This window comes from Botrytis sinoallii (genome assembly GCF_014898435.1).
Source record: "Botrytis sinoallii strain Bc 23 chromosome Unknown BSIN_024, whole genome shotgun sequence".
NCBI lineage: Eukaryota > Fungi > Ascomycota > Leotiomycetes > Helotiales > Sclerotiniaceae > Botrytis > Botrytis sinoallii.
In genome coordinates, this window is record NW_024066051.1 from 211,061 (window position 1) to 238,070 (window position 27,010).

Sequence of the window (27,010 nt, forward strand, 5' to 3'; positions counted from 1 at the left end):
GGCAAAAAGTCGTCTTCGCTCAGTTTGCTGATGTAGGTAAGTGCATACGGACATGAGAGCTTGTATGGGAAGAACGTTCTTACAGTGGGGAGCAAGGAGTTTTGGAGGAGGGGGGAGGAGGGAGAAGGACACCTTACTTCAGCATCTACTTGAGTGAAAGCAAAGCAGCATATTTGAGATACTCTGCTAATGTTTGACGATGGATATCTAGGTTTCTCGTACTCAATGCTGTGCTATTATGTCTTTTACTCGGTATATCAGATAACCAATAGCCAATAGCCAATAGCCAATAGCTAATCGCCAATCGCCAATCGCCGATAGCTATTCGACACACACGAGACACGACGACGAGCTGTCAAGAGAGATCAGCGAGGAGAGACCGCGAACAGATGAACTCAAGCCACACTTCCATCGTACATCATATCCATTATGGATAGGTACCTGGTGATATGGAGAATCTAGATTACTAATCAGCCTTTTGCGATAGGGGTCAATTCAGGGCTCCAATCAAGATCTCTTAGAATATGATACAAGATCTCAGCCACCATGGAAAGGAAGAAGGATTCTGATATATCCATATGATTGATGGATTGATTACATGATCTGTCATACTTTAGATACTCTGTCCAATATAATCTATCTGAGATGAGATGTTTCTTCGTTTCTTATTTTCCATCTAGATCAATCACTAGAGAGGCTCACAAATCATCTACTCTTGCTGGACGCGTATGTATGTCCGAGCCTTGGGCAGAAAATCCTTATGGGATTAACATGGACTCCGGTATCCACTGAATTGAGTAGGAATATAAGGTTTAAGATTTGAGATTGTTACAGAAGTTCAAACCAAACGACGTCGATTACGCGGTCTCACAATTGAGGGGAGGGTTCTAGGGTTCCAATGGATCTCCAGCATCAAAAAGATCTCGACACCACGGTTCAATCGAATAGTTACACCCAGGAGATATACTCAAGCACAACAGACTCCATACATGAAGAGGGGAAAGATCTACATGGTAAAAATGTAGCCGAAGTTTATTCCCTAGGAGTGTATTTTGATTTGTTATCCGATCTATCATCACAACTACCTAGGTAGGCTCGAGGTAGGTATCTAGGGACCTTAATCTACAATACCCCTACATTCAATCATAAGTGTGGCATGTTTTAGAATTAGCCACCAAAGGGGGCACCCAAATTGTGTCCACTCCAATTGTAAAGTCGGCATGCTCGAGGCATGTTTGCGGTGCAGTTGTACCATGCGAATTGTTTAAACTGCTAGCTACCCCAGTGATGTGATTCCAAGTAATATTAATAAAATGCTGGTGAGCTTTTTTTATCACTCCAAGGCTGTTTTCGATATTAGATTCATTTGTCTCCGGACGAACTAGCTGAAAGTTTCCCTGAAGAGCTCACTCGGGATTCTATGCCATGATAAATTCTTGTCCTCTCCGACCACCCTTCAACATTAATATATATTACATTCTAATTAATTGACCATCTCTTTTGGATACCGTTGAATCTGATCAACTCTCTACACGTCTCTTGATATTCTAAAATACCAAGATTTGAATCATGGCGGAAAGATCAACGGATCGTTTGGCTTCTATCAGCTCTGCGTCGACGGAAGAGAGATTTGACGACAAGACCGAAAAACGTGCTTTGATGGGTTCACAGGATGGAGACTACAACTTAAGGACTCCAGAGGAATTGGAAGAAGACATTGAACGAGCAGATTTACTTGCGCCACCACCAGAAGATAAACCAAAGGCACCGGAAAGTTCTGTGAGATCTTCAATAATTTGGATGGTGGTTAATACACTTGCAACAATTGGTATTGTGAGTTTTTATCGACATCTAGAACTTCCTCACAAAAATCTTAACAATTTCTCAGGTCTTCACCAACAAGGCAATCTTTTCAGATCCTTCATTGAAACTCGCACAACTCACATTTGCTGCCTTCCATTTCACAGTAACATGGCTGACGCTCTTCACACTCTCGCGACCACGGTTCGCCTTTTTCACACCCAAAAGAATTGCAGTCAAGGACATCTTTCCACTCGCCATCTCCATGGCATTGAATGTCATCCTACCGAATTTATCTCTTGCCTTCTCGACAGTTACCTTCTACCAAGTAGCTCGAATTCTCCTCACGCCAACTGTCGCTCTTATGAATTTCGTTTTGTACCGATCCACTTTACCTAGGAATGCGATCTATGCTTTGATACCAGCTTGTCTCGGTGTAGGAATGGTTTCTTATTACGATTCACTGCCTGCTGCTGATGCCAATATCCAAACCACCAGTACGTTAGGGGTCATCTTCGCATTCTCTGGAATTTTCGCCAGTTCTCTCTACACAGTATGGATCGCCAGTTACCACAAGAAATTGCAAGTCAACAGCATGCAATTATTATTTAGCCAAGCACCATTAGCAGCTTTCATGTTGCTCTACGTTATTCCATTCGTCGACACTTTCCCTGTTTGGGCGGAGGTGCCTGTCAACCGATGGGTTATGATTTTGATGGTATGTGCTCTCGTATTAATGTTAAACTCGTATATGCAAATTGCAATGTCAGCTAATCACTCCATCTTCTAGTCGGGCGGTTTTGCATGTCTAATTAATTTGTCACAATTCTTCATTATTGCTCAAACGGGTCCCGTCTCGAGTACTGTTGTTGGCCATGTCAAAACATGTTCGATTGTCGCTCTTGGATGGATGACTTCTGGACGCGCTGTGGGCGATAAATCAGTAATTGGTGTGTTGATTGCAATTGCTGGAATTGTTGCGTAAGTTTGAACCCCTTTTCTGTCTTCCAATTTCCCTTGGGCAAACTCCAAATCATCCATTTTCGGGGATCCTAGCCGGACAATTCTTGGCGAGCGGTAAGCGGCCAGCACCCGTTTTTCCGTCTTCCACGCATTTCTTGGTGTCAGACTATTTAAAAGTCTGCCCCTAAAGACTAATATCTATCATGCGAGTTCGTGTTGGGGTGTCAATCATGAATTTATCTTAAATTGGTTTTATGTCAAATGTCAAACATTCTTGTTAACGAAGTTCATGTATTAGATATTCAATGGTAATGATCAAGCACAAAACCCAACCAAAGAAATAAAGTGGCGAACGTTATACGTGCGTCATCTACCTATTCCATCCATATGGGTATGATTTCTCCAAAGAAATTTCACGGCCTGCTTCAGTAGGCATTTCGAACTCCGAGCATCCATCGCTGTCAGTCGGTGTTTGTTCATCCGAAGGATCGAGTTCTCACGCCCTAATTTTCCTATCTGTACAATGTTACATCACAAAGCCTTACCAAGCGGGGTTATCGACATGCGGAGGGGAGGATGTCTTATCAGGATTCTCGAGAACAGAAACGATCTTCGAGTCCGTGCTTGTACTACATTTCTTCCAATTTTTGTTCAATTAACGTGGTTTATCACCGAGTGGGCTATATCACTAAGTAGGCCACTTTCACCTCAATTTGTACTCTTTATATTCAATATGCGTTTTATCAACCATTTATTATGGAATCTACAAATAAAGAAGTATATTTACTTTTAGCCATCAAAACTTTTCAAAAAGATAAAAAATTAAGTATTCGAAAGGTTACTAAGCTATATAATATATTTTGCATAATAATCAGCTATAGAATAAACAATTTAACTCTATATATAGAGATTCGAGCGAATTGCTATAAGATTATAGAATTGGAGGAGAATATAATTATTGAATATATACTTGATATGGATTCAAGAGGATTTCCATTTAATATTAAGAATATAAAAGATATAATGAATTATATTTTTAAATCGAGGAATTCGAAATACATTAGAAAGCTTTAGGTATATTGATTTATATAATATCGAATCGAATTAAAGATACGTTTTAATTATATTTATAATTTCCAAAAAGCTCTCTACAAAAATCCTAAGCTTATTGAAGATTGATTTCGAGTGATTACAAATATAAAACAAAATACAGTATTTTGAATAGCGATTTCTATAATTTCAATGAAACAGGCTTTATAATAAGGATTATATTTATAGTAATAATTATTACTAATATCAAAAGATATGGCAAAAGTAAATTAGGAATCTGAAACATTTATATAATAATCAAATTGATAAGTTTATCAAGATATATATTAATTATATTTTGAAGATTGAATTCTTTATAGCTTTTAAAACTATATATAAAAAATCAATCACCTTTCAGAATATAAAATCAGGATTCAGAGGAATAGATTTAATACCCTTTAATCCTAATACTATACTTTCGAAATTGGATATTCGAATTTGTACACCTACCCCCCCCTCTTTCGATTTAAATCAATAAATCTCTCAAACTTCTTACAATCCAACTAAAGCTTTTTTTTAATCAACTTTAATAAAATCTTGAATAACTCGATATTAATCAAACTCTTCTATACCTATATTCGAAACTGTATTAGCTTTAGCTAAAGGTATAGAGAGATTAGCTTATAAGAATACACTTTTGAATACAAAGATTCATATATTTCGAAAAACAAATGAGGTATTAAGTAAATATTGATATACAAAAAAAAACCTAATTGTATTAAGAAGGAATACTTACTGAATAAAAGGCTTTTGATATATTATCTTAGTAAAAGATTGATATTCAGATTCAATGTGATGAGCGTCAAAAAGAGAGGAATTCTAATAGGGAAGCACTTTCTATTTGATGTTGTAATAAATGCGGAAAGACAGGTTATAATACAAGAATCTGTCAAAATAATATAATAGATCCTAGATTATTAGATTCTTAATAGTTTTAATCAATTGATTCAATCGTTGTTGAATAATATAGGTTTGAAGGTGTGAATTGAGGTGAAAGTGGCCCACTCGGTGATATGGCCCACTCGGTGATAAACCACGTTAGATAGACTTTTTTTTTCTTCTAGATTCTTCTCTTGTTCGGGGCCGGAAATTGCCAAGCCGATGGATGGATTATATTGTATTATTATCTTGTGTTTGTTTCCATTGATAGGAAAATGATGGATTGATTTACGCGTTAGATACCAAAAATACATATATGTATTACTTTTTTTTTTTTTAGTTTTGCAAGCGTGGACTTCTTCTTCCGTGTTATGTGTGTTTGACGTATATACGTACATTTTTGATACATTCATTCATTCATTCATTTATTTATTTACCCCTTCATCATCGGCTGGCTACAATAGGAACTTCAGATATGCGAAAATGGGGAATAAATGAATGAAACCTAAACATCTAATTTGACACAACGCCACCCATCTATCAAATAAATAAATGATTCCATTCCTTTCTATCCATTTTCACCTTCCAACGAGTATTCACCCCCCATTCTCATTTCATCTATCCTATCTGTGCTTGTCACATAGGTACCTAGGTAGTCGTAGTAAGTATCCTGGCTTCTTCAACTACCGAGTATATGTATATACCTACCTACCTACGTGAGAAGAAAGCCGGATAACGTGCACCAGTGCCACTGCTTCCCTACCTATCCTTCTCGACTCTTGTGAGATTTCAGCGGACGGAATGGTTATATATTTAGCTGAATGCTGAATGCTGAGTGGGATGAGATGAGATGAGATATACAATCCCTTTTTTTGTTTGGAAATCATTTGATTTGATTGGATATGAAATCGGTATTGGTTGGAAGGTTTGTATTTTGGTAGTGATAATTATAACGCATGGGTAGGTAGGTAGGTAGGTAGGTAGGTAGGTGGATGAATCATATTGATAAGTTGAGAAAATAAGGAAAGAGTAGTAAATAAAAGCAAGTGCTTGATTGATAATTGAGATTTCACTGTACTTTCTACGCTTATTTTATGAATGAGTCTTAGAGGGGAAATGTTATGTTATACTGATATAAGTTTATAACATTATAATATTGGGATAGTGGTCTCGAGAAAGGATATTTGTAGTTGAATACTTAGGGACATGTACATACGTAACCTTATGTTCTGGAGATCTTAGAATTGGAAACCCTTGTATTTGCAGGTTTGGTTTGATGATTTGAGATTTCGATTGGATTTGTGTTTGTGTTTAGAGATTGAAATGTGTGGTGGGATGTTGAGAATGAGTGGATGAGTGGATGATCGAAGAGCATTTGATCGTTGAGTCTGTTTCAATAATTGGATGATTGATTCTCGTGGGTGGGTTGAGATGCTTTCACTCTTGGATGGGTTTCGATGGTTTAGAGATCCTTGATTTCTATTTCTAGTTTAATATTGAAATGATCGAAATGGTTCAATCTTCACATCAATGATTCAGATGTTCTCAATCATCGTGCCTGATTCAACAATCATGTCATAACATCCGCCAACATTTTACAATGGTCTGGGTTTTGAGGAGATTGCTATTGTTTCAATGTTACTGTCGAATACCACAGTTGATTGTATTTATGTGTGTACTGTGGTATGGCATTTGTATATATCGATGCTTTTACTCAATTTTCTGAGCTCCCCCTATTGCTCTGATATTCGCAACGTGTTTTCCAAAGTTGGGGATTAATAAGCCAGCCAACAGTATCAGTTGGATGGGTGAAGCTGTTGTTATCAACTGATGCTCTCCTCTAATCGAGAGAGCGTATTCGCAAATTCCGAAGCCCTTGCAAGTTGCAAGCATGGTGTGCCTATGACAAGCAGGTTTGTGCTCTTAAAGAGCTGTACCTAAGGGGTGGTATGTTAGCGGACCGGTCCTTATAATAGGTGCCGCGCCTGTTTTCAGTCAGAGCATTTGTTTATAGTGGGTTGCAGCCATGTTTTAGAAAGAGCGGCCAGGTCGGTCCAAAGGTGAGAGGGGCAGTTTTGACAGAGTAGAACAGGGAGACCGGGTCTCCATGGGATGAGCGGGCAAAAGACTTATTGACGTATCCATGACCCCCGTAACTATTGCGCGGGGGTCTGCTGGGCTTGGCCGGTCAAGAGTGAAATCTCCTAGTCGAGATCTTGTAGGAAACTAAGTTCTCCGGCGTTTTGGCTATGCCGCAGGGGTATTGAAGCTCCGTATTTTTGTGTTTGAAGTGTTGGTCATACGAAGTGAAGTCGCTACGGGCTTTATGTACTGTTAGGAGCTTGTATAGCGTGGCTTTCGAAAGACTGAGCTCCAGCGGCTCTGCTGTACTATAGTTCAGATCTCACTTGCAGTATGCTCCGAGCAGGGTAGCCCTGTTGAGTTGCCACTATGCATTCGAGACAGTTCGCGTCCTAAATTGGCATAAAAGCGATTTGAACTCCATCTGCACATTCTCTGGTAAACACAATCTTGTCCACATATTCCAGATGCGGACCCCGATTTTCAATCACTTTGAAGTTTCTCGCAAGCTTTGCCAAAACAAAAGCAACATCCGTAAGCGCGTTTTGTTGTGCTGGGCATATACGTCGACCTCCCATGAAAGGTATGTAATTCCAACTCTGTTTGAGTCCAGCCCATCTTTCCGGTAAGAAATCCAATGCAGTTTCGCCCCATATATCCGGATCAGTGTGGAGTGGTGTGAAAGACATACGCATTTCGTCTCTTGGTTCAACAAGGATAGGTTCTTTGCCTGAGGGGCCACCTCCGTGGGGGAGGATACAAGGTACTAGGCAGGTTTTCCAACTTCCGCCAACGGGGGATTGGAGACGGAGTGCTAAGGTTTGTTAGATGGAAGATCAATTAATTTGGACAGTTCTTGAACAGACATACTTTCATTTATAACAGCCTGTACATATTTGAGCGATTTGAGTAGTTCAAATGTCAGCTTCTGATCTCCGATATCGAGAACTTCTTTCCGAAGCTTTGCCCATACTTGGGGATGTCGTGCAAGCATGAAGATAATATTTCCCATGAGAATCCCAGCTTCTTAAGCAAAACATGATTGTAAGGTATATCTGTTTGTACTTCGGAACCTTTTGCCGCAGCAGCTTGATTTTTGAATTCTTCGTCGATAAGCTCGTCAACTGTGTCCTGAACTTCCGCACATTGAGCAAACCATTTCTTTTCCCCGATAAGAAACTTAAATCGCCCAAGGATATATCGTTGGAACATCTTCACAAGTGCCTCATCGAATAAATGAACCAGGCGATGACCAACGGTGCTGCTTTTTTCAGGCGAAAGAGAATTTGCAGATTTTCCGAATACGAACTCGCTAGAGATATCGAGGAAAAGCTTTTTGCATAGTGGTTGCATATCGATTGTAGTCCCGTCTCGAGGAATGAGATCCATGAATATTTTGACATGGGCTTCTAAGCTAGACAGCTCTGATACCTGAGCTTTGGTAAACACTAGGTTGAGTAACGAACGAGATTTCTTCCACTGAAATACAGGAGTCAGTATTTGTTTGTTACAGTAATTTGTCTGATTTGCCTTGGTGTGCAGAGATTGAGACTTGGGCGACAAATGAAATCAATTCATTGTACTTACTGCGTGACCGTCGACTGTCATGATGCCTTCACCAAGGAGTGGTGAACACATTGGGTGATTCATAGGTGCTACTCCAAACTTATCAACTTCGAGGGCTAGTACAGTTTGTATAACAATAGGATCCATGGTCACGCATTGCTTCGTGCCCCAATTGTTTGTAAGAACAGTCTTTCCATATCTCCCAAGATGATTCTGTCGGTTGCGAGAGAATCACCAGAGTTCATGTCCTTCAACCTCTGGAAAAACAAATCAAACCCAAGAAATGGATCCTTATGCCAGTATTTCACCGGCATCGCACATCCAGCCTTTCGAGCCGCGAGTCTATAACGGACATCTTTTACTGCCCATAACAGAAAATAAAAACATGATATAAACATAAGGATAGAGACCCCTCCAAACCATACAGAAGTTATGGGCAACATATTCAACTATACGAGTCGATCGGAGGATAGGCTGGGCTTTTTTGCTCGGTTGCGTGGGATTGGCGAGAAGACAATGTGGCTTAAAAGATATTCGATACAACTAGGTATTCATAGAGAAATGAAAGGAAAGGAAAGACAATCAGACTTTGCTTAAAAATAAGACGGATTAATTGGAGTAGCGATGCTGCATATTCTGTGCCGCAATGTAAATGAATATTGATTACCCACTGGGCAACAAAAGTGATCTTCCCCCAGCACTCATTTCGAACTCCAGTCAATCAATACCGCAAGGTATCATGTAGTCTCGAACTGAAAAAGGACATTGAAAGGAGATTGTTATGATGACACCTAGGTGGTTGATCATGATAGCAACAAAAATGACCTCGGGACCCCACCATCCCACACGAGCGGGGGAGCTCATCCGTCTGTGCCGGTCTGATAAAGAAAATGGCGCAGATTGTGAACTTGGTGCAGTTGAAATTGTACTTTTGAGATTGATGTTGAATTTGTTGGCCGTTGGTTGGTGGCGTCAGTGCATCCGAAGTTGAGCCAGGAAGCCAGGCTCAAGTCCTCAATGAGCTTGAAATACTACTACACTCCGTATAATTCTTCACAAAATTGCGATATCTATATTCATGTTTCTTACATAGAGAAGAACAGCCTTTAAAATCAAAATCCTCATTGAGGTTTTCAAAATGGGTAAAAGCGTTAAGAGGCAATGTATTTCACTACAGCAGAACTAAAATTAAGTCGGATACCCTACTTTCTGGCCACCTTTGTTTTGGGCTACTTTTCGACTACTTTTTATACCAAAAATGGAATTTCTAACTTTCTTATTTATGAATAGAATTCATTAAAAACTTATATATATATATATATAATTTAAATCGTTTTGAATTTATTCTGAAATTTTAAATTTTTAGGATTTTTCTGTATTGAGATTTAGAACTTCAAAATATCGATTTTTTAATTTGTATAGGAATCATATATAAATTTGAAAATTTTATAAAATCTTTGATAACTTTTTAATAATAATTATTAAAAGAAAACTATATATCTTTTTGAAAGTTTTGAATTCAAATTTATATAGAAATTCAAAAAAAAATTAAAAAAAAATTAATAGATATAGAGATATAGTATACAGTAAGTTTAGAATAGTATAAATAATCCCTGTTATTTTGAGGATACCCCTTTAAATATTTATTTATAAGAAATTTTCTATTTTTTCCAAATCTTTTAGATAAAATATATTATAAATTTATAATTAAATTTTATAGTTTATTTTAGTAATTTTTATTAGAAAGTTATTAAAGATTTTATAAAATTTTCAAATTTATATATGATTCCCATACAAATTAAAAAATCGATATTTTGAAGTTCTAAATTTCAATACAGAAAAATCCTAAAAATTTAAAAATTTCAGAATAAGCTTAAATCGATCCAAATTATATGTATATAAATTTTTATCAAATTATATTATATATTGATAGAGATATTAATAGGTTTAAAAAGTGATTTTTGGTGTGAAAGGGTAGCCCAAAACCCTGGTAGCTTGAAAGTAGGGTAACCGACTTATAACTAACTTCATCGCATTGCCTAGCTAGCTCCATATAGAATTTAATAAGACTGGCCCTCAATTGAAGAAAATCCATACGCATATCCCGACGCATGCCATATGCACAAGTGTCCATACAAACCCTGATCTCAGTGTGCCCTGTGTCTATTCTTGACCCAAATGCGTGCACCATGGCCCATGGGTGAACAAAAGTGTTTTCTTAATCCCTTAACAGGAACACCATATCATCCCTTGGCTAGGCTGAAAGTGGCGCAATATCATAACATTGTGGTATCAGAGCATATATTCTTACATGCCCTCGCCCATACACCCTCCCCCGCTACATGTCTTACTTGAGTGTCCCAGGGATGAAACAGATGGCCAGCTCTCCAGCATGTTGGTTGAATTATCCTCGTTCGGTCCAAAAGTGATATCATATCTTGTCAAAAATGTGGCGATGATACTACGCAGCTGCACGAGGGATAAATTATTGTCGCTACAGCTGTGGGTTCCTATTTTAATACAGTTTAGCTGTTCTTGAGATTTTCAAGATAGGAGGTTATCAACATACCCATCGAGAATGGCGCAAACTCTGACTTGTTTTTTTCTCTGGGCGCGAGTGCAAGCCTAAGGGTTGCTCGTAGGAGTCTTTCACTGCGTATGTATGGTCAATGTTTGAGCTTTTGCAATGGGATCAGTTATACCTACATCTCCCCAGGACATATCGTGAAACGCAAACTATGACGTTTCCTGGTAAGACTTACATAGGTATCGGCTATGGTTACTCCGTCCAACGGAGTATCTCTGAGGCCACCTGTTGATCGTGCTAGATGTGAACACAGGGTGTGATTGATGATAGCTTAAGGTGATCTACCACGCAAGAAGTATTTTCGATTGAAAATGCGCTGAGATTTGCTGCTGAAAGGTGGGAAGAGGCTTGTTACCTTTTGCTTGATATATCAAGCTTAGCACTCTTACTCAGGATCTCAATTTCGAACTTCATTTCTGGAAAAGATTTCTATTTTGTCTTTGGGGTTAAATGTTTGATGTAATGTTGGTATGACTTATTAACCATGGTACGTCTTGTCATGGACACAACTAGCATTCGGTGATCACACTACTGACGCACCCTCATCAACTTGAGTGTGGGGATGAATTCAAAGAAGTGCCAATAACCGATTGACCGTTGCTTAATCTGGTCAAACAGCCGTCTGATGCAAACCACCTCGGGACGTGTTGTTAAAAAATCTGCATGTCGGTTGGGAAGATTTACTGAAGACCAACATTAGTATGCTGTGCCTCATACCTGGCTACACCTGGCCAGATCCACAAACTTATTTTTCCACGTTATTAATTTTTTATTTTCTTGCCCCGACTGATTTGATCAACTTCTCAAAATAGTGCAATTCTAACACACGACACTCTCGCCATCAAAAAATTGAACTTTGCAAAAATGGCGCAGAATCCTTTAAGCGTCGTGATTGTAAGGAAATAACTCGGAATTTGATTCAAAGGCTGACAGTTGTCATTCAAACAGGTTGGAGGTTCTCTCACTGCTCTATTCCACGGAATCGTCCTTCGAAGACTGGGATACAATGTTCGAATTCTTGAACGTAATTCCCTTTCTCAGCAAATGAGTCTCGGGGCTGGTATAGCTGCCATGGAACATGCCAAAGCATTTATTGACAAATATGACGAGACCAAGACTCCATACTCTGTAACGAGTCCAAATGTCCAATATCTTGATCAAAATGTCAAAGTTAAAAGCACGTGGAATATATCCATTGCAATGACCAGCTGGAAAATTCTATATAACGTCATGAGAGCCAATTTTGACGGTTTGAAGAGTGACATCTGCGCTCAACCTCCCAAGCAAATGCAGCAGCGAGGCTCGGCTATATACGATCACGGGAAGGAAGTGACTGAAGTCGAATACAAAGATGGGCTAGTCACTGTCAAATACCGCGATACGGGAACTGAAACGTATGGGACAGTTCACGCTGATCTTGTTCTTGTAGCTGATGGATCTTCTTCAAAAGTACGCCAGGCTTTGCAACCAAATTTAAAGATTACTTATGCTGGGTATGTGGCCTGGAGAGGAACGGCGCTAGAAAGTGGGATTTCAGAGAAAACGAGAACAACATTTGCGTACAAAACGACATTCTTCGCATACAAGGGCGGCTATATTGTTCTGTATGTGATACATTCAAGTGTTTGTATTTGTAATCTAACCGGGTGCTAGCTATACCATTCCAGGAGAAGATGGAAATACTTCCCCTGGCCACCGACAGCTCAACTGGGTCTGGTACAATCAACACCCCGAGAGCTCTCAGGAGTACATTGACGTGATGACGGATATCGACGGGCGTAGACACCATAGTACTTTGCCCATTGGGAAGGTAGACCCCCAAAAATGGGACAAGCAGAAAGCTCTCGCTCTCGAGATCCTCCCCGAGCCTTTTGCCGAAATGGTCCAAAAGACCACCAAACCATTCATCTCCGCCGTCAACGATCGAGAAATCGCCAAACCTTACATTTTTGATGGAAAATTACTTTTTGTAGGTGATTCGCTTGCGACGTTTCGTCCGCATGTGGCTTCGAGTACTAATCAGGCCGCGCTGGATGCGCAGCTGCTGGAACGGTTGATGAAGGGTGAGATTAGTGTTGAGGAATGGGAGGCTAAGGTTCTCGCTTTTGCATCTTTCACGAAAGTGAGGAGTGAACTTTGGGGGGCTTATTATGTATTTGGGATTGCTACGCCGATTTTTGTGTCGACGTTCTTTCGATATTGGAAGACGGTTGTTGTGCAAGCTTTCTGGAGGCGTCTTTACGGTTAGATTTTTACTAGCTCAATGAATGGCAAATTTGATTTCGTTGGTTGGAAACTCTCGCGATTCATGGGTTAGGCGTCTCGTGTTTGAAGTTTAATCGAGAAAACTTAGAAAAGCATGCTCTTTTAGAATTGACATCCATTCTATTCACCATTGCAGATGATAGGGCCAATGACTCTGGATAATTTTCCGTTTTTCTTTGAAGACGAGAGTCTGGTCAGATGATCAGAGACATGAGAACTCAAGCCTCGAATTTCGCACTATGAGATGATGTGCAGACATAGAGGATGTTTGGGAGGTATCAAGGAGGTGATAATAGGGAAAAATGTGGGAGGGGAGGTGGCATGGGAAGGAGATGGAAATGTCTTATTTGGCATGGAAGATCCACTTAGATGGAGGTTTTCTCATATGAATAAAATGTACTGTATATCAAAACATGTTCCTAAATACAAATTGACACATGAGTATCGGCACCAACAATTGAACCTCAGATCTGGGCTGGAATTTGGAGAGCATGTAAATATCCGACTTATAAAAGAACATTCAGGAAGCGTTTGACTGTTCATTCTGAAGCGGTATTTTCAACTAATTTGATTATTAATTCTTGTTCATAGAGACATGATATTCAGAATATCTTATCGTCCAATCTCAATATTCAGATTTCGAATTTCAACAATCAAAAACAATAATGTCATGACAAATACAACCTACCCACCCAAAAATAGAAACCTGCTCCCTAACAACCTAAATCATCCCTCCTCTATCCCTACCCCTACCCCCCAAAAACAAATCCTTCAAACCTCAACCTCAAATGCGGCGTCCGGGGTGTAGCAATCCATCCCTAGAGTAACATCGGCATCCAAGGAGAAATCTCGCCACACCGCGCCACCCGAATCATGGATGAGACGCCGATTCTCGCTGTATGTAAGGGAGGGAAGAAACAGAGCTACTGGTGAGTTTAGAGTGACATTCGTATGTAAGGGATAGGTATCTGGGTATGCTTTTGCTGTGAGTATGTTTTGGGTTTAGAGATAGGGGAGAGGGGTTTCGACTGAGGTAATTCAGCGAGGTTGTTTTTCGTGTATTTAGATTGCCACGTCTTAAAAAATTGTTGCAAAAAGATCGTTCTGGAAAGAGTGTGAAATCGACGCCACTCTCATTCTAGATAGATAGATAGATACATAATCTCATGGATATCATATTTGCCATAGCTCTAGCTCCATTTTTAGAGAAAGCAAAATGATTTATGATGTGTAGCCCATACATATGTGATGTTCTCTAGCCCCATTTTCTATATTCCATCCCAACTCACGACGCGCCGGTAAACATGTAGAAAAATACCTAATATTGAAGTAGAGGTTGATGAAAAAGTGTCGTGAAGTGATTTCGCTTTCGCGCTACCAGGGTACTAAACCTGCAGGTAACATGGGATATTCCACTCCATCGATGATTTCCACATTCTCATCTACCTGATCGACACCTTCTTGTCCCATATCCCATCGTTTCCAATTCGAATTGCAATCCCCTGGGACATATTTGGCGGCATCCATTTTGAAAATCATCTTTACCTCGGGACAATAATCCCAAATATGTTTTCTCTTCTCGGGTGTTCCCCAAATCCCAGCATGAAGTGTGACTCCACTCCCACCAGTGTGATAACCCATCGGTTCATAAAATCCATCTCTCCAATCATCAACTCCTTTGATTAGCTCACCAGCTTTTGTCCCATCATTGCCTGTCCCCTTCTTTTTCTCGGCAGCAACTCGCTCTCCTTGTCCACTGTGCATTTCTCCCGAAAATGTGAGTGAAGTCGTTCCATTTGCAAGTTTGGCCCCAGGTCGATGTCCCAATCGATCAGTAAGCCACACATCTTCTGCCTCCGAATCGTCTATCCGCACTTGATTACGGAGAACGTCAACAATGGCGCTCACGCGTCTTAAACTCAACCCTCCGTTTCCTCCAAACTTCCCGTTAGGATTCCAGGGTGCTCCTACCCAATCGTAATCCAGCCAATTGTTAAGACTTTGTCTACTATTTGCACAGAGCATACTATCTGTCTGAAAAACAAGTAACCACTCTGCAGGTTGTAGAACAGTCTCATAGAGCCATAAATTCGTCAGGAATCTGCTGATCTCTTCCTGAGATCCGGTGGACATGTTGGCGGGAATATACGTCAGGTCGAGTTTTCCCGATTTGACATGCTGGCGAATTGCCCGGCTGGTATTCATAAGCGCGACAGATTCGAGACTTCCCATAAAGCGGAAACGCCAATCGGGAGGTACGACAGACATGAAATGTAACACGAGAGGAGAAAGAATTGGATTGATGCGATTTTCAATCAGAAGCGCTACTTTGGATTGATTGAATTGGGTGGGTCCTGGTGCACCATAGTCAAGAGACACCTTGGGTATCGTGGGTAGTGAGGGGAGTGAAGGACTTTCTGGTATCGAAGGTCTCGAAAGCAGAATGAAAAGAGTACTTAATTAAGAACATGGTGTTATTATATTGTGTGTAACTGAAATGTAATATGGGTTTGACTTACAAAAATAAAAATACTCCACCAACAATCCGCATACGTCTCGTGGTTTTCGACCATGCGACCACCACAGTTGATGATGTGGTGGCCCATATATCCTCCACAGTCATCCCACCATTTGGCGACGACATGATTGTGTTTTTGATATCGATTTTGCCGCAATGGGCTCAGAAAGCTCTTAGCTCCAGACAGGTTTCAATCTGGAGGACCGAGAACTGAGCAATTCGATCATATACAAATAGCTAGCTAATTGTAAAACACCAATGTTAGACACGAATTCTTGTAGAAAAAAAGTGTCAAATCATAGCGATAAGAAATTCATCGTTAACATGACGCGGCCTGCAGTTTTAACTTTTGAACGTGATGTTGTGAATGGATAAGAAGCTTTTTGAAAGGAGCGGATACTACCATAGATTCAAGGGTTCTTTGCTAGTACAGAGTTGCTAGTACAGAGTAGTATGGAAGAAAAGGGATCTACATACATTTTTGGATTGACAAATCTTCGAGCAGCGTGGAGTAAAAGACTGAAAGCGTGGGATGGGAAAGTTGGTATCTTGGTAGTGTCCTAGCTTCGGCTTAGGTGGACCAAGAATTAATTAGTAGATCGTCCGGTAAATATTATATGCATAGTGGCACTTAATAACCCGCTAGTGAGGGAAATATCCATCTAACGCATATCAAAGATAAAGCTTCCAAGAAAAATAACTTCATCGTATCTATTCACCCTATGAAACAATAGAAATAATTGCGTATGTTCAATCCCATTTTATCCTTATAATCTCACATCCTTTCAGGTACCTTACTAAACCGAGAAATAACAAGCATGGCTCATTCTTCCTTCCTTCCTTTTCTTTTCTTTTGTTTTCTTTTTCTTTCCTATCAAATCGATCATGTCCGATCATATATCCTTTCAGAATTGACATCTCGTTCCGGTCATATGTTTGTGATAGAGGCTGACTGTGTTCTCTCCTTCCTTCGTGGCTTGTTAGCCCAGTCAGGAAACCAGCTCGTTTGAGATGTGCTGAGATATGATGTGGGATGAAATGAGGGGGAAATGGATATGGTGATCTCTCTGGCTTGATTGATTTGTTTGTGGCATATAGGATTCCGAAACACGGCTGATTTTGAATGCCACAACCATTTGCTTGCAGGACTCAACTGCTGAAGTTCGTTTTCGACAATTCTAATTTCCACGATGTCTTATGAAATGCCTGGTCTTTAAGTCGTAAAGGAAACGGCTCGTTGGCGACATCGATTCCAGGAAAAAGTATGTCGTGAAAGCTCATGAGTATCTCCTTGCACTATCGGAATTTCTATGCTATACCCCTTTTTCAGAGCATGAAAGATGGCTTTTGAATATCAGTTCTGCCTGCATTGATCTGAGAATGCCTCATTGGAATCAAGGAGAAAAGCAAGAACTCAATGATTTGTGACGATCGTTCTCATACATATTTCCTTATCTTGCCGAAAGCATGTGAGACCTCATTAATTATTTTTTGATATGCCCTATCTCATGGCCAAGCCTTTTCTTGCAAGTGCAGAAGAGTATCCTTTTCAACGTCCATTGAGCTTTCACAGCTTGTCAATCTCATCTTAGAGGTCATACATATCCGACTCGATGCTTCGGTAGACTTCTTAGAACTGTTTGTAGAAGGATACATTCATTGGGATTTTGAGCAATTCTTCCATCAAAACCTCGTCACAGGTCATGTCGGTCGATATACAGCAACGTCAAGCTCGGAATATCGGATTTGGGGCTTTAATCCTCCTCATAATTATCTGGACAGTCAAACTCTCTAATCCGAACCACGATGCTATTAACTTTTATTCGAATCACACGAAAAGTTTCAACTCATCGAAACTAGCATTTTCCCTTCCGAATTTGTTCTCTGGGGACAATTCAAATGCTACAACGCAAGCGAATCTTGTAACGGATGAATTTGGAGATTACTTCAACGGAACAATTTTCAATAAAGTGGCGGTGATCATAGAGGATAGCTATCGTCCCGAAGTTATACCTCTAGTTCTGCATTTTGGCAGTGTCCTCGGTCCAACATGGCCCATACTTATATATACGTCAATCGAAGACGTTGCCAGGTTTTCCACATCTGCGGCACTCTCTCGATATCTTAAACAAGATCTCATTCAAATACGAAATCTCCCGCAGACTGTTCTTTTTACAGACCTCAAAGCAAGAAACAAATTCATGACGGATTCATGGTTATGGGAGAATCTCGCACCGGCAGAGCACATCCTGCTTTTTGACAGCGATAGCATGTTGTGTTCTAATGCTGCAACGAGTGTTGATGACTTTTTTGCTTATGACTTGATTGGAACGCCTGTCAAGGATAAGGGTCATAGGGGAGGATTGAGTATGAGGAAAAGAAGTAGCATGCTAAGAGTTCTAGAAAATTGGGACTTTGCTGACGATATGAAGAGAATAGAGGACGAGAAGAAGAGGAAAGAAGAAAAGCAAAAGAAAGAGGAAGAGCAGAAGAAGAAGGAGGAAGAGCAGAAGAAAAAAGAAGAAGCTCAGAAGAAGAAATCAGAGGAAGAAAAGAAGAAGAAAATGGACCAGGAAATCAAAAAGAAGCTGGAAGACGAGAGAAAAAAATTGCAGGTGGAGAATCAACAGGACACCAAGAAAGAAGACAAAGGCAAGCAAGTTGATCAAGAAGCACAGGTAAATGGAAATGGAAAGGAGAATGAGAAGCAGAACAACAAGAGAGAGAAGAATGAGGAGGAAGAACCAGAAGAAGAATTGGCAGAAGATCGATGGTATCAAGAAAAGTATGACAAGATTCATCCACTCACAGACGCGCACTAATGGTATAATCTAGATTACGAAAGCTACAAGGCGACGAAGAAAGTATTGGCATTGATCCAGAAGAAGACGGCGCGGTCAATTTGCCCACCGAAGAAGTCACACGTACATTCAGTGTTGAATCAATCGACTATCCACACCCATTGGGATTACATCGCGTACACAAGTGGAAAGAGGATCAGATGGATAAATTACTTGATTGGTGCCCAGAATATAGACTATGTTCTGTATCGCATCACGGGAAGGAGTTTCCAACTTTTGCAAATGGAGGTGTAGGATGGTAATATGGTATGGCATAACTGGTAAACAAGGATAGGGGTTCGGCTATTTCATTGTGAAAAGGGTCTTTGTTGTATATGATATGGAGTTACGGGTGCTTATATAGACTAATTAGTGGTGGTTTTAATTATTTGTAATTTTTCTTCCAAATTTTGCATAACCTTGTGATCATCGTTGCTACATGTCTCCTACTTCTACCACACTATCGCTACTGACTGATAAAAGGCATTCTTCATGGTGGCGGGAAGCCAGACGTCTAAATGAAGGGGCTTCCCACATTCCTCATAATGGCCATCATGTCTTGCAAGCAACCCCCCACAGAAACTTTCCGGAAAATGATATCTTTTCTTCCTCACACCTCCGGAACTAGCCATTCCAATATATACATTATTTCCCGATTGAGAAGATACTCGCCATGTACCTATATACCTGATATATATATTTATATATCTATATCTTCAAAAAGAATAATCAACAGTTGAGATATATTTTCCCATAATAGACCTTGACCGCATACCAAATCTCCATCGAAAAGATGCACGCAGGGATTGTAGATGTCGGGATCAGTATGAACACCGACCTAAGCCAGCAAGAGCATAGATAACAAATATTGGGGCATTTCAGAACACAGAAATCGGATTAAATTCCCACGCCCTCCATAATATTAAATGCCCAAACCACGTTTTAAATTTCTTGGCTGGGGAGAATCGTAATCCAGCTTCCTGTCTTCTCGTCTTCTTTTGGTAGATGAATCTTCCGTGTCTGGATTGAAAGAGGCGTCATCATGCACATCCATGTAAGGTGGCAGGTCGAATCAATTTCTCAATTCTAGCCCGGTTGCATTTCTTATGTTTTGATCTTTGGGGAGTTTCTCGTTTTTGTATTACTATTGCGGAAAACAAACTGGTTTCTTGATATTCACTTATTTTGAATTTACTGGAGCTGTACTTCCTCTTCTTCTTGCTGTGCGGAAACAATGTCGTCGTCGCCCTCTCGGTCTAGTTCTTTGGGTAATGGAGTACTGGTTATTAATAAAACCAGAATTCTGTTACTGGTAGCACTGATAGCAACGTAAGTCTTGCGCCCAATTCAGCCCTGTCTCCAGAGACAAACGCACTTCGCAGACCAGAGAACATAATCTAATTATTCATGCTAGATGGTGGATAGCACATTTTCTCCCACGCTATCGACCAGTTGTCGAAGGACACATCAAAAACAAACTATCATCTGCCGCCGAGAAGATCCCCGCCATCAAAGTAGACTGGTATCCCAACCATGACCCGCGCGCGCAATTCAATGCCTCCAAAGTTGCGCTTCTCATCGAAGGCAGAACTATTCCTCATCTCGTCCCGCAAATCCTACATATGATTTCCGTTGTGCCACCGGATTGGCGCTTTATGTTTATCGGCACGAATAAGAGTGTAGAAGTTGTATCCCGCAGTTTCGCAACACAATATCACAAGGCTAATGGAAAGCTGGACTTGATTGTTCTTCCTAAGCCGTGGAAGGTGGATAGTAAGGAGGATGTTTTTAGGGTGCTTACGGACATTCGGTTCTATGATGAATTTATGCCGGAGGTCGAATGGTTGCTCAAATATGAGTCGGATAGTATTATGTGTGGAAATTCGGAAGAAAGTCTGAATGATTGGCTAGACTATGATTGGGCTGGCGCTCCTAGGTAAGAGATACTTTGTTCTCAAGCAATCTACTACCATTCGGGGAACGAAAATTAACATATTCATATAGAATCGCCGGTGATCACTTCGCAGGCAATGGTGGGCTTTCATTCCGAAGAATTTCCACTGTAAAAAAGATACTCGGATTCCAATCCCGAATTAACGATACGACCCCCGAAGATGAGTGGTATGGGAAACGTATCACGTTATTGCCAGGAGCACGAGTAGCCAGCGGTGAAAAGGAAGATCATTTCTCGGTCGAAGACAGATATCATGAGAGGCCCATGGGGTTCCATGTACGAGATGGAGGAGAGGTGCTTCCGGAGGATGTCTGGATGGACCCTGATCAGAGGAAGAAAATTTTCGAATATTGTCCTGAATTGGCAATGATAATGCCAATGAAGTTGGAAAGGCAGAGGTGCCCAGGCGACAATCGGAAAGGCGAGATTGCGAAAGACAAGAAAGATGGGCAATGAAGTCGAATTGAACTAGACAGAATCGATTAATCAAGATGGCGAAAAACATGGGATACGGTGTACGGAATTATAGATCTATGTGTTATATTAGCGGGGATGCATCATGAATAAATACATGATCGGCAGGGAAATATGGATGATAACATGCCTCTACGGAAGTATATGGAGATTGGCGTTTGGTAACATTAGGGTTTGGTATTCCAGTTGGCGTACAAGTCGATGTACATCATAGAAATCCGGCTTGTTCAATTAAATCATCTTCTTTAAAGGGACCATAGCTACCCTGAATCACATATCATCGGCTTCAATGATATTTCACGTACACTTGCACGTCCACGACTAGTCATTCCGCTGCCCTTTGCTCCAAGTGGAAGTGTCGTGTAAAGCATCTTCCTTTATTCTGGTCTATATAACAGTCACTCACAATGCGATTGAAAAGTAATCAGTCTGTCAAACAAGAGAAATTCCAACATTCTATTTTACTTTTGTTTTCCGTCGGGTACTGATTCCCCTATCCCAATACAAAGGAAATCTAACTATATCTACAAGCTGCATCTCCTTCCACTTTCCGAATCTTGCGATTCGTACCCAGTGGTATGAGTACAAGTCTAGTCTAAATCTATATATGATGTAATCTATGTCATGGTATCATTATTCCAAAAAAACCCCAGCAAAAACTTTTGTAAAAGAAAAGATGAAACACAGGAGCACTGCTGAGAAAGAAACTCGACAACTTAGAAGCTCTCCAAAATCATCCTTGCCGCAACTTCAATCTCTCTTCTCCCCCCAGTAACACTAACCACCTTCCCATAATCACTTCTACCAAAATGAAAAGCACATTTTGTTCTCTCTCCAATCTTCCTCAATCTCCTCTCGTGGTCTTTCACCAAAGCTATCCACTCATACTCATTAATCACCACCTGCATCGTCCTCCAACTCCCATTCCTGATCAACTCAGCTGGCTCTCTAAATCTCAAGTACTTAGTCGCCCACTGTCGAACATTTTTTCTTGCCCACGCAAAAGCATCTAAATCACATTCCCATCCCTTGCCAAGCGGTATATAATGGATCTTCGCTTTCTGGGACTCGCGTGTTTCCCGCTCTGCTTCATCGCGCAACGAAGCCAAGATCTCCATATCCCCATGATCAAAACAAATAATCATATCCTTGGTCCCGAAATCCTCGCGATTAATTCCCCTCATCTCTCTCGTTCCCACGCGCGCTAAGATGGCGCGTTTTTCGGAACTATCACATGCTTTGGATTGTTGGAATGCGTGGAGAGAATTGTTGCTTCGATCTTCTTGCTTGGGTCTGCGGAGCTCATTTCGGAAGAGAGAACGATGGTTTTTGCTGAAGTCGGTGGCGAGATAGAGTCCCGCGGATGAGACGTCGTTGAATATCCAGCGGCGGTCTGGCGAACAGTTGGCTTGCCAGAGACGTAGACATTCGAGGTAGGCTTGCACGAAAACGCCGCGGCCGTCGTTGTAGTCGTCGATACAGAGGATGCGGGCGCCAGTAGAAGGGGCCACGGCGATGTGGGGGGATCGAGACTCGAATTTCATGGAATTATTTGGGTGTGGATGGTCAAGGGTTGAAAAGTTTCGATTCTTGATATTGTGATTTGAGGATTATTGGGTTATGGGATTAATTATTCGTTTCCTTCTTTGCTTTCTAGACTTCAGAAATAATATGAATGAATGTATTTTCGTCTCCCACGAATGAATGAGCGTTCGTTACAGTGTCCAAACGAATGTACAATACTACGATCTTCAAAAGAGCTTTTACAGAGTGCGACGACTTTCCCCCTCTCTATATACTCAGCACCAATCTAGCGATTTACGTCTCAATCTGGAATATCAGAAAATCTTCATACAATAAAGTATCAAGGTACGTGCAGACCCAGCCACGACAGGCTTTGAGAAAGGTTGCCCAAGAACATGGGACGCAAATATCGTGAACCACTCACGCAACGCCCTTTCCGGGGAATTATACGATGAAAATCTCGCGGGTGGCCATAGCACCTCAAATTTTCTTAGCAACGGTGAATGAAATAAAATAAAAACATTCTCCCTGGTAGAAATTCATGTGGAATCATGTTCTCCAGTTATCTCCTACCTTGAGAGAAGTTTTCTCGAAGTGCATCTCCAGCAAACAGTGGAGAAATATACGGTCTGCAGTTCGGTCGCTGATTTGCTTGCCACTTTTCATACCTGGAAAGTATACGGATTAGGAATGTTGTCACGATGGTTGGCTGGTGGTTCGTTACTTCCGGAATACTACACCGTAGAGAACGATGGTTTTATTTTCCGAGTGGAGAGGGAGGGGTGTTACCTTTTTATGCTTGTTTCTTGTGAGTAACGGGTACTGGGGAGTTTGGCGTATATTTCCTTCTTTGTGAAGCTGATGGAAGGGATATATCATGGCTTGTGATTGTTTACAGGGCATATATTTGTGGATTCTATGATATGGTATGTTTGTCTATTTACGTTATATTGTTCGCGAAATGAGTCTATGTGGTCCATTTCTCTCAAAATATCCAGAAAGTTACTGTTCTCAATGGACTGTTTACAAATATTATCTTCAATATGAATCAGCAGAATTTTATCAAAGTTCTAGACCAAACATATCCCTGTACATCGTGTTGGGCATAAGGCTACTAGGGCAAAGTTTCCTCAGCCCTGTGGATCTATTACTGTGTGTGGACCACGACAAATTGCGAGGCTAACCGCTGGCTATGAAAGAATTCAATTTAGCATAGCTAGCTCTAACTTAATCCTTACCTATCATTTGTTTCATAAAAAAGCTCACGCGACCATTTTCCAACGTCCTTCCATCGGTTATCGAAAAAGCATTCAATTAGATTTTAGCTCCTGTTCCTGTTCCTGGGTCGGTAGCTGGGCACGCAGTTATCCTATCATATTGTTCTAGTGGAACGTCTGCCGGGGGCCCGGCTCGCATGTCCCACTTCTGGACCCCGGAACTCTCGAGTGAAGAGAGAGCTGGGTACGCACAGATGTGACATGGTGGTGGAAATTTTTCATGTCAGAATCTTCATATATATGGAGTTGGCGCTGTGGAAAATGTCTGGAAGCTTTTGTTCTGGAGAAAAATTCTTGGTTTTGGTCTTAATTTAGAAGGGAGATTGGGAGAGGGAAATAGTCGGTGTGAGGAAGAGTTTTCTTGGGGATGTGGGTTTGGATGGTTTGAGGTTGTTGTTACGAGATAGTTTGGGAGGAGAGATGCTGGACTTGGGGGAAGGTGGGTGCATAGATGGTTTAGTGCTTTGGGGTTTTACTACCCCTATGCCTAAGATGCAAGATGGGAAATAGGGATGGATATTTGAGTGAGTTGTTTATGCTCCATACTCAGGATGCCTTGCTGCGGCTCAAAGAGAAAGGAAGTGGAGACTACTAAGCCGAATCATTTGCCGTAGCTTGTCAGTTTACCTTCCAGGTTGAGAGAAAATTCGAAGTGTATTCTTACATGGGATGAATGCGAGATGCGTCGTCTTTACGAGCTAGTGTTTGCCAATGGGTGGGATAGTTGACAAAATACTATATTGCTACACGAAATATTCAGTCATACTCGAGTAGTGTAGTATTATCGATATTGATTTGTATCTCCCTTGACCAGTAGTCAACAGTTTGAAGAAGAACCATATAACTATCCCCTCATACGAGAAATCCAACGCCATCTCATTCACCTCTCCCTCTATCTCCATATTCACACTCTAAAAGATCCCCAGAATTTACTTCCTCCCCAACATCGCAAAATTTTCAGTCTACAGAAACCCTCACTCACAGAATCATACCTACATATCAATAACTGAACAGGAGATCCACTTCCCGCTTTTCGATAGCAAGTGGAGCTTCTATGCAGGAACGAGCGGGTGACTACAATATGATGTTTTAATAATTTTGAAGTGTTTTGTTCTGTTTGGATGCTGGCTTTGCTATGGGAATCTTATGTGAAGTGTTAATTATAAGCGGGAAGTCCAAAATTCGGGTGCACGTAGCTGCAATCGCTGGAAACCCTTACGCAAAGCAAAGAAATAATAGAGGAGTAACACTGTAGTAACGAGTCGACAGCTAATTATCCTATTTTCTACTCTCCAGATCTCTTCTCTATTGGTACATAATCTGCATTCTTAACAAACATAGATAGGAAGCCAGGCCGAGCAATCATCCACATATGAATCACACTGTGTATCTCATTCCTCGGAAACCGATGCTGTACCCTATACAATCTCCACTAAAGGTATCGGTCATGAAGACTGACTGAATGACTGACTGATTGACTGACTGACTGAAACACCCGAAATACAAGAGAAACGTAACAAAATACATACCTAGATATCACAATATTCCACGCGTCGAAAATTTATCTCCGCTACCCGAAGTTTCAACTCTAATTTTCAATCACTGGCTCCCACTGGCTCCTTTATTCATAGATATTCAGAACTCAATATACAAAAGAAAAAAGTCTCTCACATCCCACACAAAACATCTCATCGAACCTCCCATTTCCCATCCAGATTCAGACAATCCACCCGATAGCTCAATTACATACATACAAAACCCCTCGCACTCAAATGAACTCTGAGAAGAAAAATTCTTTCCTGGGATAGCTTTATATAGAGTAATACATAGATACCTTGTGAAACTTATATTATGGAGATTCAAGGATAGTTGTATCCAGACCAGATGTGTGGCCTCCAGATAGATGGATCGATGGTCTAGAACGTGGGACTATATCTCAATAATCGCTCGCTAGAATTGGCCACCAGTGAGAGGATAAATAGTATGTGAAGAGCAAAAAATTGGTATAGTGAGTGTGGGTGAGGTGGATAATGGATGTAGGAATCAAAAGCCTGCCGAGATTCTAGTTGGAAATTTTCGGCTGGGTGGAAATGAATCTGCTTGCGTTTTATTGATACATGATTTTTATCAGCATATCCGTAGGAGAAATGATTTAATACAAATGTTGTAGCGTCGAATATAGAGGCTTTAAGATACATGTCACAAAGAATCACATCTGATCATCTGAGAAGGATGAGCATCATCTATTTCTATGAAGCTGTGTATTCGAATTAGTAACATTTTCGCTATTTCTAGTAGCAGACTGTCGTGACAAATAACGTCTCCTTTGACGGTTCTATACAACAGTTCCTTCTCTTCACGAAATGTCCCCGATCAGACAAACTCGAACACTTTCGATCCTGTGCTTTGATTTCCGACATATCGTCCATTTTAACTGCTGAACTCGCTTTAGCAGAAAGATTGGAATTTGGATAATGATGCAAAGGAAAAAGAATGAATATTCATATTACAGATGACTTGTGCAAAAAGATCAAAAATTGACGACATTTTAAAATCCTTGATGGGGTAAAGAATAATAAGAAGTATAATCAAGCCTAGAAACAAAAATTGCGATAAACTCTCAATTTAGAGTGATCACTGCTGTCGAAATTGTGGTGATGATGATTGTTCTTGTAAGAGTACAATAAATCAATAAGCAAGAAAATGGAGCTCAATGATCGAGAGCAACCGACATCCTTTATAGAAATGGTTAACTTCGAAATAAAATCTTCAAAGGCCAACTTTTGTCCCGTAAGAATGAAGTATCCCTGTACTATTTGGGTTTTGGGGCTCGATTCTCAAAGTGAAGAACTGCTATTTATCAAGGGAGAGCCTGGTGGAGATAATTGGGGACCATAGTTCGAGCATATAAGTACTTGCTGAGAGGATGATAACTCGTAGAATAAGAAGTATTGTACCAAGAAAACTGAGTTGCAAAAGGGGAATCAATCGTGGGGCCATATTGTAAGATCTGATATCTTGATGATGATAAAGTTGTGTGAGCAATGAAAACAGACAAACCAGGAGATTGAAGACGTCCAGGTGTTTCTCAAATAGTTGATTTCTCTACCATTCCAAGAAGGAACATGGTCGTAGTTGTGGATGGTAAGAAAAATTTGAGCTTCGCACTTGAGATCGACAGTTTATAGGGTT

The 27,010-nt window shown here is 40.6% G+C and overlaps 7 protein-coding genes across 7 annotated transcripts; 4 read left to right on the forward strand and 3 right to left on the reverse strand.

The window, feature by feature from the left end:
• Positions 1 to 1,569: 1,569 nt before the first annotated feature.
• On the forward strand, positions 1,570 to 3,107 carry EAF02_010127 (uncharacterized protein; the record flags this gene model as incomplete). Its single annotated transcript, XM_038906175.1, has 4 exons — positions 1,570 to 1,833; positions 1,889 to 2,518; positions 2,591 to 2,781; positions 3,062 to 3,107. The coding sequence occupies 4 exons, from the start codon at positions 1,570 to 1,572 to the stop codon at positions 3,105 to 3,107; spliced, it is 1,131 nt and encodes a 376-aa protein (XP_038753902.1).
• Positions 3,108 to 7,205: 4,098 nt separating this feature from the next.
• On the reverse strand, positions 7,206 to 8,526 carry EAF02_010128 (uncharacterized protein; the record flags this gene model as incomplete). Its single annotated transcript, XM_038906176.1, has 4 exons — positions 7,206 to 7,627; positions 7,684 to 7,839; positions 7,887 to 8,292; positions 8,401 to 8,526. The coding sequence occupies 4 exons, from the start codon at positions 8,524 to 8,526 to the stop codon at positions 7,206 to 7,208; spliced, it is 1,110 nt and encodes a 369-aa protein (XP_038753903.1).
• Positions 8,527 to 11,830: 3,304 nt separating this feature from the next.
• Positions 11,831 to 13,214, forward strand: EAF02_010129 (uncharacterized protein; the record flags this gene model as incomplete). Its single annotated transcript, XM_038906177.1, has 3 exons — positions 11,831 to 11,860; positions 11,915 to 12,570; positions 12,620 to 13,214. 3 exons carry the CDS (start codon positions 11,831 to 11,833, stop codon positions 13,212 to 13,214), a joined length of 1,281 nt encoding a protein of 426 aa, XP_038753904.1.
• A 1,391-nt stretch (positions 13,215 to 14,605) lies between these two features.
• On the reverse strand, positions 14,606 to 15,875 carry EAF02_010130 (uncharacterized protein; the record flags this gene model as incomplete). The annotated part of the gene is made up of 2 exons (XM_038906178.1): positions 14,606 to 15,686; positions 15,751 to 15,875. The coding sequence occupies 2 exons, from the start codon at positions 15,873 to 15,875 to the stop codon at positions 14,606 to 14,608; spliced, it is 1,206 nt and encodes a 401-aa protein (XP_038753905.1).
• Positions 15,876 to 17,452: 1,577 nt separating this feature from the next.
• Positions 17,453 to 18,852, forward strand: EAF02_010131 (uncharacterized protein; the record flags this gene model as incomplete). The annotated part of the gene is made up of 2 exons (XM_038906179.1): positions 17,453 to 18,534; positions 18,585 to 18,852. The coding sequence occupies 2 exons, from the start codon at positions 17,453 to 17,455 to the stop codon at positions 18,850 to 18,852; spliced, it is 1,350 nt and encodes a 449-aa protein (XP_038753906.1).
• A 753-nt stretch (positions 18,853 to 19,605) lies between these two features.
• Positions 19,606 to 21,474, forward strand: EAF02_010132 (uncharacterized protein). The gene is made up of 3 exons (XM_038906180.1): positions 19,606 to 19,918; positions 20,004 to 20,525; positions 20,594 to 21,474. The coding sequence occupies exons 1-3, from the start codon at positions 19,824 to 19,826 to the stop codon at positions 20,997 to 20,999; spliced, it is 1,023 nt and encodes a 340-aa protein (XP_038753907.1). The 5' UTR covers positions 19,606 to 19,823; the 3' UTR covers positions 21,000 to 21,474.
• A 259-nt stretch (positions 21,475 to 21,733) lies between these two features.
• EAF02_010133 (uncharacterized protein) lies at positions 21,734 to 22,561 on the reverse strand (the record flags this gene model as incomplete). The annotated part of the gene is made up of 1 exon (XM_038906181.1): positions 21,734 to 22,561. One exon carries the CDS (start codon positions 22,559 to 22,561, stop codon positions 21,734 to 21,736), a length of 828 nt encoding a protein of 275 aa, XP_038753908.1.
• Positions 22,562 to 27,010: the final 4,449 nt, after the last annotated feature.

What these genes read in the sequence shown, in the direction of transcription:
- EAF02_010132 (XM_038906180.1), top strand. Translation starts at nt 19,824, where the DNA reads ATGTCGTCGTCGCCCTCTCGGTCTAGTTCTTTGGGTAATGGAGTACTG. An exon ending in CTGGTAGCACTGATAGCAAC is followed by an intron (nt 19,919 to 20,003) that starts GTAAGTCTTGCG and finishes TATTCATGCTAG; the next exon opens with ATGGTGGATAGCACATTTTC. An exon ending in GATTGGGCTGGCGCTCCTAG is followed by an intron (nt 20,526 to 20,593) that starts GTAAGAGATACT and finishes ATATTCATATAG; the next exon opens with AATCGCCGGTGATCACTTCG.